At 42.1% G+C, this 20,000-nt stretch overlaps 1 protein-coding gene across 1 annotated transcript in view; it reads right to left on the minus strand.

Annotated features, from left to right (window-relative positions):
* LOC137648189 (vascular endothelial growth factor receptor 1-like) overlaps positions 1 to 19,256 on the minus strand; it is a 48,945-nt gene extending 29,689 nt beyond the window's left edge. The window contains exons 1-3 of the mRNA XM_068381117.1: positions 18,740 to 19,256; positions 6,899 to 7,050; positions 6,116 to 6,224 (exon numbers count right to left, since the gene is read on the minus strand). Coding sequence (XP_068237218.1) covers positions 6,116 to 6,224; positions 6,899 to 7,050; positions 18,740 to 19,256 — 778 coding nt within the window. The remainder of the gene's footprint in view (positions 1 to 6,115; positions 6,225 to 6,898; positions 7,051 to 18,739) is intronic.
* Between the last annotated feature and the right edge of the window lie 744 nt (positions 19,257 to 20,000).

Here is a 20,000-nt window from a genome sequence, read left to right on the forward strand (position 1 = left end):
TTCCACTTTACTCTTTGCCATTTTCTTCGATTCACTTACATCCTCTTCATCGCGAGTTCGATAGATAATTGCTTAGTACGGCTTTTCAGAATGTTTCGAAAGTGAGTTAGGCAAACATCATCAAATTGAGAAATTACACGACAAACCTGCAATTTCTTTGGATGATATTTGTCGATGAAGTCGACCACGTCTTGATATTTTCCTAACACCTCTTTTATTTGCGCCGAACCTAACACATGTTCTACCTCCTCGCTCCCTTCCTCGTCATCACTCATGTGCTCCGACATAGCATGGAGTTCCTTGAGCTCATCCGTGGTAAGTTCGTCGTGATGTTCGGCGACGAGTTCCGTAACGTCATCTGCGTTGACCTCCAGACCCATGGACTTGCCAAGGGAGACGATTTCCTCTACGGCTTCCGCTGCACCGACCACGGGATCAGGTTCGGGGTCAAAACCCTCGAAATCTCGGGGAGAAACTGCATCAGGCCACAGCTTCTTCCAGGCAGAATTGAGGGTCCGTCGAGTTAATCCCACCCAAGCCTGATCTATGATCTTCAAGCAGTGCACGATGTTGAAGTGGCCCCTCCAAAATTCACACAAAGTTAAGTTGGTGCTTTGCGTGACATTAAAGCACTGCTTAAATAAGTGCTTGGTGTACATCTTCTTAAAATTAGAGATGACTTGCTGGTCCATGGGCTGGAGGATAGAGGTGGTATTCGGTGGAAGATACAGCACCTTTATGAACTTGAATTCATCGAAGATATCATCTTCAAGTCCGGGGGGGTGAGCGGGTGCATTGTCAAGGCATAGCAGGCACTTTGAAGGGAATTTCTGTTCATGAAGATACTTCTTCACAGAAGAGCCGAAAACTTGGTTTACCCATTGCACAAAGAATTGCCTAGTAACCCAGGCCTTCGAGTTGGATCGCCAGAAAACATGAAGCTGATCCTTATCGACGTTGTGTGCTTTAAAGGCCCTAGGGTTCTCTGAATGGTAAACCAGTAAGGGCTTGACTTTAAAGTCCCCGCTAGCGTTGGCACATAGGGCAAGAGTCAACCGATCCTTCATTGGCTTATGCCCAGGCAATTTCTTCTCTTCGGCAGTGATGTAGGTTGGACTCGGCATCTTCTTCCAAAACAGCCCGGTTTCATCACAATTAAACACCTGCTGCTCTACGTAGCCTTCTTCCTGCACGATCTTTTCGAAGTTCTTGACAAAGTCAGCTGCAGCCTTTGTGTCCGCACTAGCAGCTTCTCCGTGGCGAACAACTGACTGAATCCCGGACCGTTTCTTAAATTTCTCGAACCAGCCACGAGATGCCTTGAAATCATCTGAGGAAGGCTCGGTTGAACTCTCCCCAGCATCACCCCCAGAGCTCTCCTCCTTCAAGTCCGTAAAGATGGCGTGCGCCTTCTCGCAGATAACGGTCTCGGTGATGGTGTCGCCAACGATCTCTCTATCCTTAATCCACACTAGTAGAAGTCGTTCCATCTCTTCTATGATAGGGGTACAGCGTTTGGAAATTATAGTGATCCCCTTAGAAGGTTTCACTGCTTTAATAGCTTCCTTCTGTTTGAGGATTGTCGAGATCGTCGACATATTACGGCCATACTGTTTAGCAAGTTCACTCACGTGGACGCCACGCTCATGTTTTTCAATAATTTCCTGCTTAATTTCTAAAAAAGCATTTCCTTCTTCCTTTTCTCACCACTACCACTTCCTCTGGCAAAACTAAGCCTTTTAGGACCCATACTTTACGTAAATTACCGTTAAAGGAGGCACGTAAAAAATCACGATTAAAACAGAGTTAATAGCAGAACGCACAGAGCACAACCGCAAGAAGCCGACGAGAAAAGAGGACTGACCCAAGACCCGCTAATTGAGCGTCCCTCCGAGGTCGATGTGCTGCCTTCTATCGGCGGAAATAAAAAACACTTCAGGCGCTATGAGCACCGACTACGCGTACGAGTATTGTTTACTTCGGGTGTCGAAAAAAACATTCGGGTGTAGAGTCGGAACGTGTTCGAATTTTACTTCGCGTGTCGAAAAATTCGGATACAACCATACAACCGGTACGACGAAAATTGCTTACTTCGTGTGTCGAAATAAAATTCGGGTGTAGAGTCAAAAATTTGCTCGAATTTTACTTCGGATGTTGGAAAATTCGGATGTAGATATGTTCATGTGTAGAGGTTCCACTGTAATAATAATAATTAATAATAATAATAAAATTCAATCTATCTATCATGGCACTTCTCCCAATTTTGGAAAGCAGCCAACATGAGAAAAAAAGGTCTTTTTTTTTTTCTCATCTTTCCTCTTTGCCTGACAAGTATGGTCAGTACTGCTAGGATGGCACAACTCACCCTACCTTATTTTCCTCCACAAATGAAGCTTCATATGCTAACCCCCTACTGCAGCTACCTCAGCGGTCACTAACATGACCCAAGGTAGCAGCAGGGCTTATCGGAACTGCATCACAATTGCTTGTCATTCAGTTCTATTCCTAGCACGCTCTTTTGTCTCTCTCACATCTATCCTCCTGTCACCTAGGGCTTTCTTCCCTCCATCCATCCACCTAAACCTTGGCTTTCTCTTGCACTTCTCCCATCAACTCTTGCAATCATCACCTTCTTCAGAAGACAACAATTCTCCATCCTCTTTATATAGCCAAACCATTTCAACACATTCATATCCACTCTAGCTGCTAATTCTTTTCTCACAACCATTCTTGCCCTCGCTACTTTATTCCTAACACTATCCAATTGAGATATACCAACCATACTCCTCGGATACTTGATCTCAAACGCATTCAATTTCTGTCTCTCCGTCACATCCATCTGCCAAAACTACGATCATACATCACAATTGGTACAATCACTTTCTCATACAGAATTCTCTTTACGCTCATCTCTAGCCTTCCATTTTTTACCACTCCCTTCACTGCCCTCAACACTTGACATCCTTCATTCACTCTTTGGTGTACCTCTTGCTTCCATCGATTTACTTCCCCATTTTTTCTCTGTATATCTTTTATAGTTCTCTAAACTCTTACTCTGCAGCCATTCTTCAAATGACCTCATTTTCTATTCCACCTTCATCTTCACTCCTTCATTCCGTCATTCACTACCCTTCCTCATGCTGCCTCCAATTATCCTCTTACCACAGCATCCATTGCATGGCCAGTAAAATTTTCTTTTACTAACTTCCACTCCTCTAGATTTCAGTTTCTCTCACTTTTACCATGTCATAGCATATTATGCCTTTTCCAACCTTTCCTGATATTCACTTTTTATCTGTGTTTTTTCCAACTCTTCACCTTTACTACCTCCCTTTTACACCCCCCCCCCCATTCTATTTACCCACTCAATACAACTAATTTTGCTTCAACCAAAAAATGATCAGATATACCGTTAGCCATACCCCTAAATACGTGCACATCTTTCAATCTTTCAAACATCCTTCTTGTTAACAACACATAATCCATCAATGCCCTTTCTACCACTCTTCCATTTGCTATTCTTACCCATTTATACTTATCAATATTGGTCTTCTTAAAAAAAAAAAAAAAAACTACTTATAACCAGCTCTTGCTCAACACATACTTAACAGTATCTCACCACTCTCATTTTCACCTGGTATGCCATACTTCCCAATGACACTTACCTCTCCAGAACCCACTCTGGCATCTAAGTCACCCAACACAACTACATTATTTTTTTCTACTTGGTCCTTCTACATACCTAGTTAATAATAATAAGTCAGTGAAATAGGTCAGAGATTATGTATTTACTATTTCAACAGAGGGGGTCATCCTTAGGGATTATCTTTTTGGGTTGGTTTGTTAGTTTGCTTTTCTGTTAGGAAGTTTGTACACATATTTTACCAAAGGTAGGTGATAAGATTGACATGTGATTAGAGTTTGGATTGAAGTTATGAATGTTATACCTATAGCCATGAATCAGAATTGGGTAAAGATCTGCTAGCTCTGGACACGGAGATTCTTTTGGATCTGGGGCTGGGATAGAGATGGATTGCTTTGTCATTTTAGAAAGCTCTAGCTTGTGACTGACGTCCAAAACATATCATGAATTCTAAGGATGGATCTCTATTGAATTTTCGGTGGAGGGTTATGGGCCAGCAAAGAGTTGGATGGACATTGAAATTAATCCAGACGATGTTATAAATGCGGTAATGTGCTTTCTTTCTCACTGTAACCTTTCTCTATTTCAAAATTTTCATTTGATTAATATTTAATCGAGTTCTTATCTCTCTTTAGTTTGAAAATAATGTATAAAAATGATTGTCATGATAAAATTAAGCACTTTAAAGTACACCATAGCCTTTAAACATGTTTAAATATTCTGTCCCCCAGACAATGGAGATGATACTGGCAAAGACTACCTTTATTTCATACCATTGTTCATAACAATATAGATAAAACTATACCTTCATGTTCCCAACAAAATGTGACATCCTTGGGATATGCAAGAAAGTTTAAGCGCCATTCCATATCCTCTGTGTCGTCACCCATATCATGGATTTCCTGCGTAGAGTTATCTCTAGGATACTGGAGTTCTCTCCTGATTTGTTTTTATCAGGCAAGGAATAAGTGTAATGAACTGTGGAAATCACATCTGGCATTTTTGCAGTTATAAGAACATCTGTCTCTTGAATTAGTTAGGCACTATTAGGTTTTGTTCATCTTCTCATACACATATTCATTGATGAATTGGTACTTTTTCTTGGCGAATATTCTCTGTATGAAGTAAGCTTATAAAAGTCAAGTTATGCTTGAATTAAAACATAGTTTAAAAAAGTAGATATAAAGTCTTTTGATTATGTATCAAAAACGAAGGATATAAAGTAATGCATATTTAGATTGCTAACAGCAATGAATTGGTTGATCTTAGCATTCCTTTATAGCCATTTCCAGAAAATAGTGGTCGTCAAACATATTCCCAGATTTTCCCATATTCAAAGACACGGAAGTAAAATCTTCAATTCTATGTATGGCGTAAAGTCACCTGTATCAAATTAATCTAGTCACCAGTAATTAATAGCAACACGATACATATGCTATAAATCATATGGAACATATGCATCTTGAAAATAGGATTTCATTATGGACAAGAAGTTCAAAGGTTTTGAAATTTAATGGTTCCAGAAAGTTTCCTATTCCAATATAAAGTCATCTAACACCTAAGCTGGGTTACATTTCTAGACTGACTATAGTTGAGTTATCATAACTGAAATACCAATTTCTACCACAGTAATACTTCGGTTTACAAGTAACTCAGATTACGAGCACATCAGTATACGAGCATAAAAAGTTAAATCGGTATACGGACACTATATCGGTCTGCTAACAAATATTTCCCTCCACATGTGCATTTTTGGGACAAGTAATAATGAGGCTAGCACAAAATCAGTCGTGGGGCTTATATGCCACACACACACTGTTCAGACTGTATTCATATGATTTTACCTCATTTCTATGCCATTTTAAAAACAATGCAAATGCAGTCATCTTGAGATTAGTTCCTTGGCAGAATTCAATGTTGAGAGTGAAAAGAAAAAGATTAGCAAATGTTCACAATGTTTAATTTAAGTGATTCAGTTAGTGATAGTGAAAGTTGATCAAGAGAGAGAACTCTCGATATTTTACCAGTAACCCCCTCCTTGTCCTCCTCTCTTGTCTCCTCAAAGGTGAAGTGCGAGTTAATTTATCAATATATTTCTATTCTTTATTGGGAATTATCAATTTGTAATCATTTCTGAATTTAGGGGTTATAATTAGTTCTTTAAATAACATAACAAACCTTTAAAAATGAATGTGGATGCGTGGATACATCGAATTAATTTCCTTTATTCCTGATGGGATAAACTATTTTGGTTTATGAGCATTTTGGATTGTAAACTCGCTCCTAGAACTGATTAAACTCGTAAACCGAGGCACTGCTGTATATGAATGCAAATACAGAGTCTAATTAATCAATACATTACTCATCTAATCTATTAGGTAACCAAATGTGTCTCTCAAACTGGCTAAATAAGATAAAGAAATAAAGGAATCAATCACTACCGAGAAATCAGCATAAGCTGTAGCCACTTACCTAACGCCTTCAGGGTTACAGAGGACGACAATGACTCCTTGTCATATATGGAAAACTTGCACGAATACTTTCCTTCTTGATCAACCGTTATATTAAATCCATAGAAGTTCTGCAATTGAGATTAAGCAGTTTTTAGATGACCCCAGCAAAGATTGCCATTCATTATGGGAACAGAGATACCAGGTTAGTGATTCTCTAATTTCAGTATCTCATCTGCCTCAGAGAGTATTTCTAGACGCTTTCAATTAGCAAGGATCCTTGTGGGATCTTTCCAAAATATGCCAGAAATTGAAGTAGACTTTCAAATAGTTTCAAGAAATCTGAGAAGATCATTATCTTTCTATGAGGTTTGGGCTGTAATCTGTAATTATTTCGATATTAAGTATAAAATTGATACAACAGAAACTTCCCCACAATCATGGAAAACAAAGTCGAGTCTTTCTACGTCAATGCAAATCAGATCAATTCCTAATATTTCTGTGCATTCATATCAATAAAGTCTGGAGAGAGAGAGAGAGAGAGAGAGAGAGAGAGAGAGAGAGAGAGAGAGAGAGAGAGAGAGAGATTACTGATGTCATTCTGCACTTGGATTTACAGGATATGAGTGATATCACCCAGCGCTGGGCCCTAGGAGGTCATTCAGTGTGAGGTTCAACTGGGAAAAAACCATCAGTTTCACTATGAAGTAGAAGTTAAAGACAAGCCAGAAAGAAAGATGGAAGAAATGAAGTAGGAACGGATGTCGAGCAGAAGGCTAAAAAAGAGAGGCAACTAAGCACTTACTTTGCCCTCTGGAAGATGCCATACTGAGTAACGCCGAAGGTACAAGTTGAAGGATGAGCAGAACAGATTGACTTGGTTCCCTGTCTCGAAGTAATAATTGTCTTGGACGTCCCAGGCCTTCTGCAAGTACTGCTCGACTACTATGTAAGGTTCTGCTCGAGGGAGAGATATATTCTGTCAATGGTCTATTAACATGACGTTTTATGGGGATTTACGATTGACTGATTTATGGAATTTGGGTCATATGGCCCTGCGCAAGGGCAGGGGTCTATCAAAAGGAAAATTGTAAATAAGGGAAAACACTTTGGTTGTACTATGAAGTAAAAGTTAAGAGAGGTTGAACAGTGGGAAAGAAGGAAGGTTGCAGGAACTGAGGTACAGTTGGACACAGGAATTCCCGGTACACCTCGCTCTCAGGAAGTGGATTCAACCACACCCTTACTGCGGAGAGAGTTCATGTGTTTAGCTCAGATATCCACCTCTGTCATCTCTACCTACACTATCTGCTTGATACTCGTCGCAAAGTAAGGGTGTTACAAGGTGCACTTCTTAGGAGTGAGGTGTGCTACGGACTCCTGTATCCATCTGTACATGAATGCTGAAAAGTGAGTGCAGCTAAAGACACTTTAGCAACGTCTATTGTGTAATGCATAGCCATAGCTTTTAGAGAATAGTAGGAAATATGATGAAGTAAATGTACCAAAAGCCTCAATGTGATAATAACTGAATTAGAAGACCAGGTAAGGTCATTAGAATCTGCCTAGCTCACAGAGTTGCACGCGGTCCATGAGCAGAAATGATTTAGCCAAAGAAAATTGACAAATGGGTAAGTATAATCATAGTTATTCTCAGATCTTCTTAAGAACGATATATGTTTACTTCATGAAATAAACAAATAATAATTAAAATATTAATTTGATGAGGAAAAATTATCGACAAAAATAATAAAGATTAATTTCATCATTGCGGTTGAAAATATCTAGCATTAGAAATGGTAAATTATCGGTAATGAAAAGTTTCAGATACCAAATATAATTCTGTAACCTGCTTAAATATATTGAAGAAAATATTATTATTATTATTATTATTATTATTATTATTATAACACGCAACTCGTAAAAAAAAAACTGTTAAATATTTAGGTATATATGCACACACACGCATCTAGGAGGAAAATTTCTCCACGCTCACAATGGGCGTATCGGTACTGAAGCCTGTGGACAGTTTTATGTGAATTCCTGTGTTAGAAACTACCCAAACTTCTGCTTAAAATTTTTCCTGCATTAATAACAACCATGAAATGTAATAGATATGGCAATAAATCGTTCGTTTCATGAAATTAAAATTTTCAGCCTACGGGAACTGACTTACCTCTACAGACGATATGAGTAACGCTAAAGTTTTAGTCATTTTATAAAATGACTGATATCACAGTTAGGCCTATTTATCCAATCCAATATGTATATATATATATATATATATATATATATATATATATATATATATATATATATATATATATATATATATATATATATATTTTTGAGCTCAAGCCATGTCGTCCTGATGGAAGTTCCTATAGGGTAGCTTCCTAGGGTATATTACAACTACGGCGATATTCCCAGAGAATTTACCTTAAGGTACCAGAATTCTAACTCCTGGAGCGAGTATCCCTCGTGAAAGGGATATCGCGACATATCAGAGGACGTATTCTAGACACGTCACATGGCAATCTACAACCTGGACAGAGATTTCGTCTCGTAGGAGGTGATTGACGAGATACGAATTCGGGAAAGAAAAAGGGGAGCCGCTCCCAAGGCTTCCCTATCCCCCGATTCGTATGCGTGCCTGGCGCCAATCCTGGCGCCATCTGTATTCCTTTTTGCGTAGCTTAACAACTCGGAGTTTTTTCCTGTTTTTCTCGCAAATCTTGGATTTATTCGACTTTTCATGGCTTCTTCGTCTTCGTCGGCCCCTGATAAGTTGAGTATAGTGTCTGTTATGTATAAATGTAGGCTCTTGGTAAAATTTTGAGTGATTAATAGGATTAATCTTTGATACAAGAGCCGTAGCCTACCAGAGGTGTCCTGGACACTGTCGCTCGCTAAGTATAAATTAGTTAGTCAGAGCGACATTCCTGGTTGTTTTGCTTTAATCAATTTTAGCTATTTAGCATTACATAGGATTTCCTTTCGTGCTTAGTATTATTTGGCGAAGTATTCGCTATTCTGGCCTACGCTAGGCCATGTAGCCTAGTCGTTTGGTCCTAGTACTTCATGCATGAATTTGGTTTTTCCGTGTAATTAAAATTTTATTGAAGCTTTAGGCTATATTTTATACATTTTAGACTGTGTGGAATATTTCCAAGATTGTATACGTGTGAGTTTCGGTGAATTAGGTAATCGATTCTCTTGGTGCCTAGGCTAATTGCTTATGGAGCCTTAGTATACTTTATCATACTCCCCGGTTGCTTTCTTTTCTTCGGAGAAGGTATGCAATCCCTTTCCCTCTGTTTAAGCCTTGGGCTTATCCCTAAGTGGTTTTTTCCAAATTTATTTTCGATAAAACTATACTAGGGTGTTACTGTACCTTCCTGTTCCTGTAGTTATGGTTCAAGAGGGACAGAACAACAGAGTTTTTAGTCTGAGTCTGTGTTGTCTGGCTTGGGGCAGAGTCCCCCTCGCTGACCTAACACACATACAAAGGGAGCTTAGCTCCCTTAGGTCACTACCGAAGGTTTCTGTAGTTATGATTCCTTCTTTTGTGATCGACCAGACTAAGTCCTGTTGCTGTTCTCGGGGGAGGATAAGTTCTTCCCTTGGGAGTAGCAACGCCTTCCTTGCTTTGGTGCTCTGGAAGCTGGCAAGTATTGCTGGCCCTTTCCCTTAGATCTCCCTTAGGCTAAGATAAGTTTCTTGGCTGCGGGTGATCTGTCACTAAAGCAAGGTTGGCAGGACCCTCTTGTCCCTTCCTCCTCTATCTCCGTAATGGCCTAGCCATTACTGTACTGTACCTTGCCGGCCGGCAGAGCTGGCCGGCAGGGGTCTTACTGTACTGTACGTCGTTCTACTTCTGGACCTAGTATAGGTTGGGATGTGGAATTGACTCAGCCCATTGCCGGCCGGCAGAGCTGCTGGCCGGCAAGGGTCTTATGTTTTCGAGTGCTGCCCGGACCTCTCTTGGTCCCTCATCCATGCCTGCCGGCAGAGCCGGACGGCATTGGTCAAGGAAGCCTGAATTAGTTTCTCCCCTTCCTTATATGCACTCTTTCGGTTGCCGGGCTTGGAGGTAGTGTACACTCTTATCCCGGCATCCATTCTATTTTCTTCTAGTGCTGTACCTGTCCCGGCTGCCGGCCTCATAGGCCGGCAGCCGGGCAGGTGTAGTCCTCTGGTTCTTTTGCTGCCGGCTGGCATCGGTCTTGTACCTTTGCCGGCCGGCTTATGTCAGTCCTTGTCTGCCGGTCACCAAGAGTGTGGCCGGCAGCTGGGTACTACCTTGTGTAGTTGCTGGCCGGCAGCCATTGCCGGCCAACACTGGCTGTTACCGGCCGGCAGTTGCTGCCGACCGGCACAGGCATTTGAACCAGAGTGCTGCCGCCCTATAGCTGTTAAGTAGTATACTTTAAAGCTAGTTGTGGTGTGTGCCGGCCGGCAAAGGCAGGCCGGCACACATCCCCCTATACTGTACTAGTATTCTTCTGTATAGCATATACAGTAAGAAGAAAACTATAGTAAAGGTTTTGGTAGAGCACTGTATCTTCTAACACTATTGTGTTTTCTTGCACATCCCTTTGCTGTTGCCCTCAGATAGGAAGCTGAGTTCTTCCCTGTCTATTATCCAGGATTTTAAAATCATTGCTTAGGTGTGAGCTCCACCTGTTTCCTCTGGAAACCTTGCATTGGTTACTCTAGAAGAGATAAACCATTTTTGATTTTATTACCTGGAAGGCTGCAACAATGGGTTGTGAGGGAAACACAAGTGTGTGTCTTTCCTTTCTGAATTGTTATGCTATACTATGCATATCCAGTGATACATAGTTCACTTGATACTCATGGAAATTTCTTCTCTTTACAGAAGGACACTCCGAAGTGGGGAAGTGCTTTCTGCAATGTCAGCAGCAAGAACCTCTGCGGACATGAGTTTTGTAGGAGACACGCAGCATACTCTGTCTCCAAGGATGATCTCCGGTATTGGGACCCTCAGGTATGTACTGTGTGCACTAACCTGATTAATGAGACATTTAAATAGCTAGGAAGAAGCTTCGTACCTGGGTAAGGGGCTTCCAAAAGAACACTTCTGGCCCTTATCTTCCAATTGAGAAGATGAGGGCGTATCTTTTCCCTAAGGCATCAGCTGATGCAGTGATTCCCCAGCCTCAAGAGGAGATCCCCTAAGTTCAGATCCAGGTGGATGCTGAAGTCGCGGTCGCGATACAAGACATCCAGCTAAATGACAGGATGTCTGATGTGGACGGGTGTCAGGAGGAAGACCTCCTGGCAGAAGCCCAGGATGAAGTTCAAGCCCCTCTACATCGGCCGGTCTCCCAGTAGAGCTGGGACAGGCCCTCTCTTCTATTGTTGGAATGATCCAACAAATGCAGAAGGAGAATCAGGAGAAGGCGGCTGCAATGGAACTGCGAATGCAGTGCCTTGCAGAATCACATGGGCCCTAGAAAAAGCTCAATGTGAAAGACCTTCCCTTGTGCTCAGATGCTAACCCATGGAGGTATGCTGAGCACATGCCGATGACGACTGGAAAGATCGTCATCTCGGATAAGCTGGGCTCAGTTCCCCTGGAGGGTGGATTTCTGGCCCAGCAAGGCATCATATCCGGACTGTTATGTCCGGCTGAGGAAGGAACCAGCTTCAAAGGAGGAGACAGAGCCGAAGGAGGTCATAGTGATGGACCATGCTAAGGCTCAAGCTCCACTTTCATCCTCGATGAAAGAGAGGGGCTTCTCTAACTCAAAGGTAGCTACATTGAATAGGAAGCTCCCTTCCTTTGTGTCCTCGCCTACTAGAGCCTTCCCCCTTTTACAGAAAGGGTTTCTGGCTGTACTAAAAGCAATCGAGGCCGGCAAGTCTTGCCCCTCCCTAGAGGAGTGTAAACCCTTGTCGCTGGCCCTGCCTATGGACCACAAAGACTGGAAGGACGTCCATCTTACGTTCTCAGTGGGAAAGTTGGAGGCTGATATTGCCGGACGTCAGTTCGGCAAGGACCTCCCTAAGCTGTCTGACTTTCTTTTGCGAAGTGAGTTCGATACAAAAGAAAGACTGACTGCCTCAATGTCTCTTCAGACTACTCTCGAGACGATGGCAAGTGACCCCAAGGTCCATGAAATGTTCATGGTAGTGGCCAAGCCTCATCTGGCCACAGTGACGAAGGACCTTTATGGCTTCGTCAAGGCAAGGAGAGCTTGTAGGGAGTTCGTGTTTACGTCGGCTACGGTGAGGCACGAGCTAAAGAAACTAATCTCCTCCAACATTTGGGGAAAAGACCTTTTTTCCCTACCGACTTGGTCAAAGAAGTTGTTGATAAAGCCGCCTTGGAGAATAGAAACCTTCTCCAGAAGTGGGGCCTGGCTATCAAAAGAAAGTCTTCCCCGGATGAAGGTCCTCAACCAAAGAGGAAGACTATGAGGACTAGGCTACCGTCTCAGCCAGCCAAGCCTCTTAGACAGCAACAGCAACTGCAATTGCCATTGCCCCCAGTGCCCCAGATCGTGGCACAAACCCCGACCACCTTTCAGTGGGTACCCCAGGCCGTGTCGACACAGTCCACGGCATTCACCCCAGCGTTCGAAGGGCAGTCTACTTCCTTTCGAGCAAAGCCTAGAGGAGCAGCCAGAGGCTCGTCTAGACGCCCCTCAAGGGGAAGGGGATTCAGGGGTGGTCGTGGTCAGGAAGGCAAGACCTCAAGACGGCAGTCCAAGCGAGGTGATACCGGTAGGAGGGAGACTTCTGAAATTTCGGGATCGGTGGACCTTCGATCCCTGGGCCCACAGCCTACTCAAGAATGGACTGGGCGGGAGCTGGTACAGCACTCCACCCCCGTACCTTCGGTTTTTCCAACACTCCACCCCCATTATGGAGGAGTACGTTCAAGAACGGTTGGAGAAAAAGGGTGAAGCCCATCAATTTCTAAGGGAGGCTGTTTTGTGTTCCCAAGAAAGACTCGGAAAAGCTCAGAGTCATTCTGGACTTGTCGCCACTTAACAAGTTCATAGTGAATTGAAAATTCAAAATGCTAACACTGCAACACATAAGGACCTTACTGCCCAAGAGGGCATATTCCGTCTCTATAGACTTGTCAGACGCCTACTGGCACATTCCAATTAGCCATCGACTCTCCCCCTACCTAGGGTTCAGGCTACAACGAAGACTATACGCCTTCGGAGCCATGCCATTCGGGCTAAACATAGCCCCAAGGATTTTTACGAAGCTTGCGAGCGTAGCTCTCAAACAATTTCGCCTAAAGGGAATTCAGGTAGTAGCCTACCTGGACGACTGGTTGGTGTGGGCAGCATCCGAGACAGAATGCTTGCAAGCTTCCAGTCAAGTGATCCAGTTCCTAGAGTACCTAGGCTTCAAGATCAACAGAAAAAGTCTCGACTTTCTCCATCTCAAAAGTTCCAGTGGCTAAGATCCACTGGGACCTTTTGTCAAACCGTTTCTCCACCCCGGCGAAGAAAAGGAAGGAGATAGCGGGTTCTGTCAAGAGACTTCAAGATTCCAAAAGGATATCAAGACACGAGCAGGAGAGAGTACTGCGCTCTCTCCAGTTTGCTTCGGTGACAGACCCAGTGCTAAGAGCACAGCTAAAGGATGCAATCGGAGTTTGGAGAAGTTATGCATCAAACGCGTGAAGAGATCTGAGAAGACCAGCCGCTTCGGCTAAGTACTCTTCTCAGGCCTTGGTCCCAAGCCAGACATCTAAAGAAGTCAGGTTCTTCTTCAGCCACCTCCCCCGTCGGTGACGATTCACTCAGACGCCTCGAAGGAGGGATGGGGAGGTCACTCTCATCGGAAAAAAGTCCAGGGGACTTGGTCCAGGCTATTCAAGACCTTTCTCATAAAACTTCCTAGAAGCTAGGGCAGTGCTCCTTACCTTAAAGAAAGTCTCCCCGCGTCATTCGTTCCACATAAAGTGGTAATAGACAGCGAGGTAGTTGTGAGATACTTGAATCGACAAGGATCGAGGTCACCACCTCTCAACCAGGTGATGTTGGCCGTCTTCCGATTGGCGGAAAAGAAGAAGTGGTACCTGTCGGCAGTTCACCTTCAAGGAGTCCGCAATGTGACAGCGGACGCTCTATCCAGGTTCACACCGATAGAGTCGGAATGGTCCTTAGACGCAGGATCATTCTCCTTCATTCTGAATCAGTCCCAGAACTGCAGATAGACCTCTTTGCGACGAAAGACAACAAGAAGTTGCCCCTGTACGTGCCCCGTACGAGGACCCCTTAGCGGAAGCAGTGGACGCGATGTCCCTCGACTGGAACAGATGGTCCAAGATTTATCTGTTCCCTCCTCACAACCTTCTGTTGAGGGTCCTCAACAAACTGAGATCCTTCAAAGGGTAGAGGCAATAGTGGCCCACAAGTGGCCAAACAGCGTGTGGTTCCTCCTGGCATTGGAACTGTAGCTGAAGTTTGTACCACTACCAGATCCAGTTCTGACCCAGTGAGTCCAGAAGTCAACTGTCTGCGCTTCATTACAGAAAACCCGGACCCTGCGGTTCATGATTTTCTCTCCCTAGCGGTGAGAAAGCGTTTCGGGATTTCGAAAGCCAGTATAGACTTCCTTGAGGAATATAAATGCAAATCTACTAGAAGGCAATATGAGTCATCTTGGAGAAAATGGGTGGCCTTTTGTCAAGGCGAAGATTCCGCAGGAGATCTTGACAGACTTCTGCTTATCTTTTTTCCCCACCTCCATGGTCAAGGGTTGGCAGCGAACACGATTTCAGCGTGTAAGTCTGCTTTGACAAGACCCATTCTATATTCCTTCCAGGTCGACCTAGGTAACGAGATCTTTAATAAAGTCCCGAAAGCCTGTGCTAGGCTCAGACCTTCAGCACCTCCAAAGCCCATTTCATGGTCTTTAGACAAGTTCTTCATTTCGCTTCTCTGTTGACCAATGAAGAGTGTGCGTTAAAGGATTTGACACAAAAAGTTATTTTCCTATTTTGCACTCGCGTCCTGGGCCAGGGTTAGTGAGTTTGTAGCCTCTCGAGAGAGGCAGGTCGTGTTCAGTTCCTGGATGGGGAAGAACTGAACCTGTTTCCGGATCCTACGTTTCTCGCCAAGAATGAGTTACCCACCAACAGGTGGGGTCCCTGGAGAATCTGCCCTCTGAAAGAAGATGCATCTCTATGTCCAGTAGAATGCCTAAAGGTCTATCTTCATAGAACTTCAGACTTCAAGGGTGGTCAACTATTCAGGGGAGAAACATCAGGCTCAAATTTATCTCTGAATCAACTCAGAGCGAAAATCACATATTTTATTCGCAGAGCGGATCCTGACAATACACCCGCAGGTCACGATCCGAGGAAAGTTGCCTCATTCTTAAATTTCTTTAATTGTATGGATTTTGAACATCTCCGTTCATACACTGGCTGGAAGTCTTCCAGAGTGTTCTTTCGCCACTATGCGAAGCAAGTAGAGGAACTAAAAGAGATCTGTGGTAGCAGTGGGTCGCGGTGTTAACCCTACTGTTTAACTCTGCGAGGAACAGTGGTCTTAATTGTGACGATTAATTCCAGGGTGAGTGTGTAGTTACATACTGTACTACAAACTAAGGGAGGGCACTGTGTTGCCCATCCAGACTGTTCCATTTCCGAAGGTGAACCTAGCATAAGTGCAGACATGTGTGCCGAGCGTTTCTAACGCTAATGTCATTGATTTGTAATACAGGCTTTTATGACTTTGATACCTCGGTATCTTAAAAGTAGCATCTAATGTTTTTTCTTTCAGACAAACAAGCTCTGTTTACTATCATACTTATGCTTAAAGTTTTGGGTTATCCTCTTCTTATATATATATATATATAATTGTGGTTAACCTGTCTATTTATTGCCTGTCAATAATCTGGTTCTTGAGAACCTTGCGTCTCCTTCACCTGTGTCAATTTATTGGTATAATTGAGCATTCATTCTATGTACCTTATCTGGGATAATTCTAATAGAATTGTTCCTTTATGCAAGCTATGTTGCATTGGTTTTCCTCCTATGCGGATATAAAACCTTTGTCCAATACAAGTATTGTGCGGAAAACTGGTCGATATTTCATATTGACGCAGTGGTCCTTTACAAACTATGCTTTACTTAATATAGGGCGAGACCACTATATTAGCTTACCTGGTATTCATACATAGATATATGTACTCTTCGAGACTTTTCCAGAGTCTAGTAGGACTCTTCCCTGTAGGGGGCAGGAAGCTCTAACATAGTTTATAGTTAGTTGAAAAGATGTATAACGGTAACATCTTAGGTCTCTAGGTCTAGTCGACCGGGAAAAAATTACCTCCGGGGAGTACGGCACGTTCTGAGAATCCACAGATACAGTAATGCTCTGGTACACTTCCATCAGGACGACATGGCTTGAGCCCAAAAAACGGATTTTGAGCGAAGCGAAAAATCTATTTTTGGGTGAGATGGCCATGTCGTCCTGATGGACCCGCCCTTGCCTTTCTAAGAAAGGGCTGTAGGACCCCTCCCTACATACAGTATCTGTAGCACCTCGTGTACGCTACAAGGAATACAGATGGCGCCAGGATTGGCGCCAGGCACGCATACGAATCGGGGGATAGGGAAGCCTTGGGAGCGGCTCCCCTTTTTCTTTCCCGAATTCGTATCTCGTCAATCACCTCCTACGAGACGAAATCTCTGTCCAGGTTGTAGATTGCCATGTGACGTGTCAAGAATACGTCCTCTGATATGTCGCGATATCCCTTTCACGAGGGATACTCGCTCCAGGAGTTAGAATTCTGGTACCTTAAGGTAAATTCTCTGGGAATATCGCCGTAGTTGTAATATACCCTAGGAAGCTACCCTATAGGAACTTCCATCAGGACGACATGGCCATCTCACCCAAAAATAGATTTTTCGCTTCGCTCAAAATCCGTTATATACACACACACACAAATACATTGGATTGGACTGGATTGGTAACAATATGACCTAGAGCATGCTGATGACGCTTGTCCTTATTAGCATAACACCACGGGATTTGCTAACCTTGCTTGACAGAATGCATGAAATATCACATGAAGTTGGGCTGAAGATAAGCAGTAGAAAGAAAGAGATGATGACAACGGAATATGCAATGGGAGATGAAATATCATTGGAAGGAGAAAGGATCAATGAGATGAAATCATTTAAATATTAAGGAATTATAATCTCTAATACAGGATCTTTAGAATTTGAGTTTAATGAAAGATTGAAAAAAGCAAATCAGATAATGGCTAGGTTAAGTAAAATATTTAAATCAAATCGCCTGAAATTACATTTAAAAATCAGGTTAAATATCAGTTTAGTGAGATCGGTGTTACTCTAAGGACAAGAGTCGTGGTATGATAATGAAACAATATCCAACAGATTTTGTAGATTTGAGAACAAAGCCCTCAAAAGAATATTGTGGTTAAATGGCAGTAGAGGATTAAAAATGAAACTATAAGAGAGATCACACGAGTGCCATATGTGGATGTCATGGTGAGGGGTAAATGGAGATGGTTTGGGCATGCTCCTTGCATTCACAAAGAGATCATTTCATCAAATGTTCATCTGGGCTCCACAAGGCACTAGAGGAGTTGGAAGACCCAGACCTACATGGCCGAGGACTATGAAGCGTGAAGTGGGAGATGATAAATGGAGAAGTATTGATTTTAAAAGCTGAAGATAGAGACGACTGACGAAACCTGACTGAGGTCCTTGCGTTAATAGGAGTAGGAGAATGTGATATATATATATATATATATATATATATATATATATATATATATATATATATATATATATATATATATATATATATATATATATATATATATATAGTAGCCTATATGAGTGTGATGACACATACACACACATATATAGCCTATATACAATATATATATATATATATATATATATATATATATATATATATATATATATATATATATATATATATATATATATATATATTACCCCTTACCGTATTTGGAAATTGCCATTACACTCGCAAATCAAAGGTGTAGGCCTTCATGGTGGTCTACTGACTTAAATGAAGTTTCGAATTTGATACTCAAAGATGAAATATAGAATTCAGTTTTAAGAGAAAATGTATCTATTTTACGAACTGGTTAGGCTGAGGTGAGACTTGACTAGGCCTAGTCATTTCATCTTTATTTCCCCTATTTGTTTCCAGCTTGGCTTCACATGCACATTATAATATTTTTTCCCATATAATGCTTTTTCTGATAAAGATTAAAGTTGTTTGCTTCACGCCTTTTCAATTGACTCCTGCCGAGTATTTTTTGTGATGGAAGATAGCGATCTTTAGGCCTAACAAAATGAGCCAAGAGCTTCTTCGTCAATGGGTCTGTACAACATCTTTAGTGCAATACAGAGGAGAGGTCTCGGTGGGGTATTGCCCTTCTATGCATAAATCGCGATGCGGTTACTATAGGTCCAATTCCCCCAACATTAGGTGCTATTAACGATCTCATATGCTAAAAGAGGTGACCCACAAAGGAAATGACAAAACCCAAAGCGGCTTTAGTTCCGCTTGACCTGAGGACGCCAAGTATTCAGAATGTGTTAAAGATACAGTAATGTAGCTTAGGCCTATACACAAACCTTGTTCTTCCATTAGAAGATAGTTGACACAGTCGAGGAATGCAGTCGCATTTGGACGCCCCCATAAACCGAATTCGAGCGGCACAAGTTCCTGATTGTTTTGACTGTACAGTTGGAAGGACGACTCATTGTGTTTGGTCAGAAAGACCGCCACATTATGAGTTTTCACTTTGGAGAAGTTATTGTAGCCATCAATGACAATTTCCTTTGAAACTCTAAGTTTCTTGTAATTATAAGAAGAGTTGAGTTCGAATACAGCGCGGGAACCATCCCACTTTCGAGTTGCTAGAGCGATGACATCTGATTCTTCGACTGCCTCGATTAAGCTAATATTTCCCAATAGTTTTTGTACTCGATCGCACTCTGGGGGAGAAGCAATACACGTTGGCCATGCAGACGCAGCCAACAAGGAAAGTGCTATAAAGAGGGGTGGGGTGTTTCCAGTCTTTATGATACAAAATGTGCACCGCAAGAAGATAAAGAAGAAATTTTTAGTTGATGACTTTTCATAAGCCATATTGAATATCACAACACACTTTGTTCGTCTGATAACACTGATCCAGAACGAGTGACTGACGTTCTCATATCACGAAATCTTGAATACGACATCGTTTTAAGTTAATGTCACTGTTGCCACAGGATGTGGCATCGTATGTGTGTGTGTGTGGGTGTAGAGAGAGAGAGAGAGAGAGAGAGAGAGAGAGAGAGAGAGAGAGAGAGAGAGAGAGAGAGAGATCAGATAGGCTCGTTTTCAAAACGTTGAGAAACTTGGTAACAATTCAAATCTTGATTAAAAGGACGTAGCTTTTCAGAAAAAAAATGATTAGGCCCTATCCTACACATGAAACCACACAGGTGTGTGTGTATATATATATATATATATATATATATATATATATATATATATATATATATATATATATATATATATATATATATATATTATCATCCTAGTACCCTATTGACGCAAAGGACCTCGTGTGAATATATATATATATATATATATATATATATATATATATATATATATATATATATATATATATATATATATATATATATATGTGTGTGTGTGTGTGTGTGTGTGTGTGTGTGTGTGTGTATACATTATCATTATCATCATTATCCTCATCCTCATCATCAGCCATTTCTAGTCCACTGCAGAACAAAAGCCTCAGACTTGTCCTTCAACTGGCATCTGTTAATGGTCTGTCTATGCCAGTCTACAGTCCACTCCCGCAAACTTTCTTACTTCGTCAGT

Source organism: Palaemon carinicauda, chromosome 10 (assembly GCF_036898095.1).
Source record: "Palaemon carinicauda isolate YSFRI2023 chromosome 10, ASM3689809v2, whole genome shotgun sequence".
NCBI lineage: Eukaryota > Metazoa > Arthropoda > Malacostraca > Decapoda > Palaemonidae > Palaemon > Palaemon carinicauda.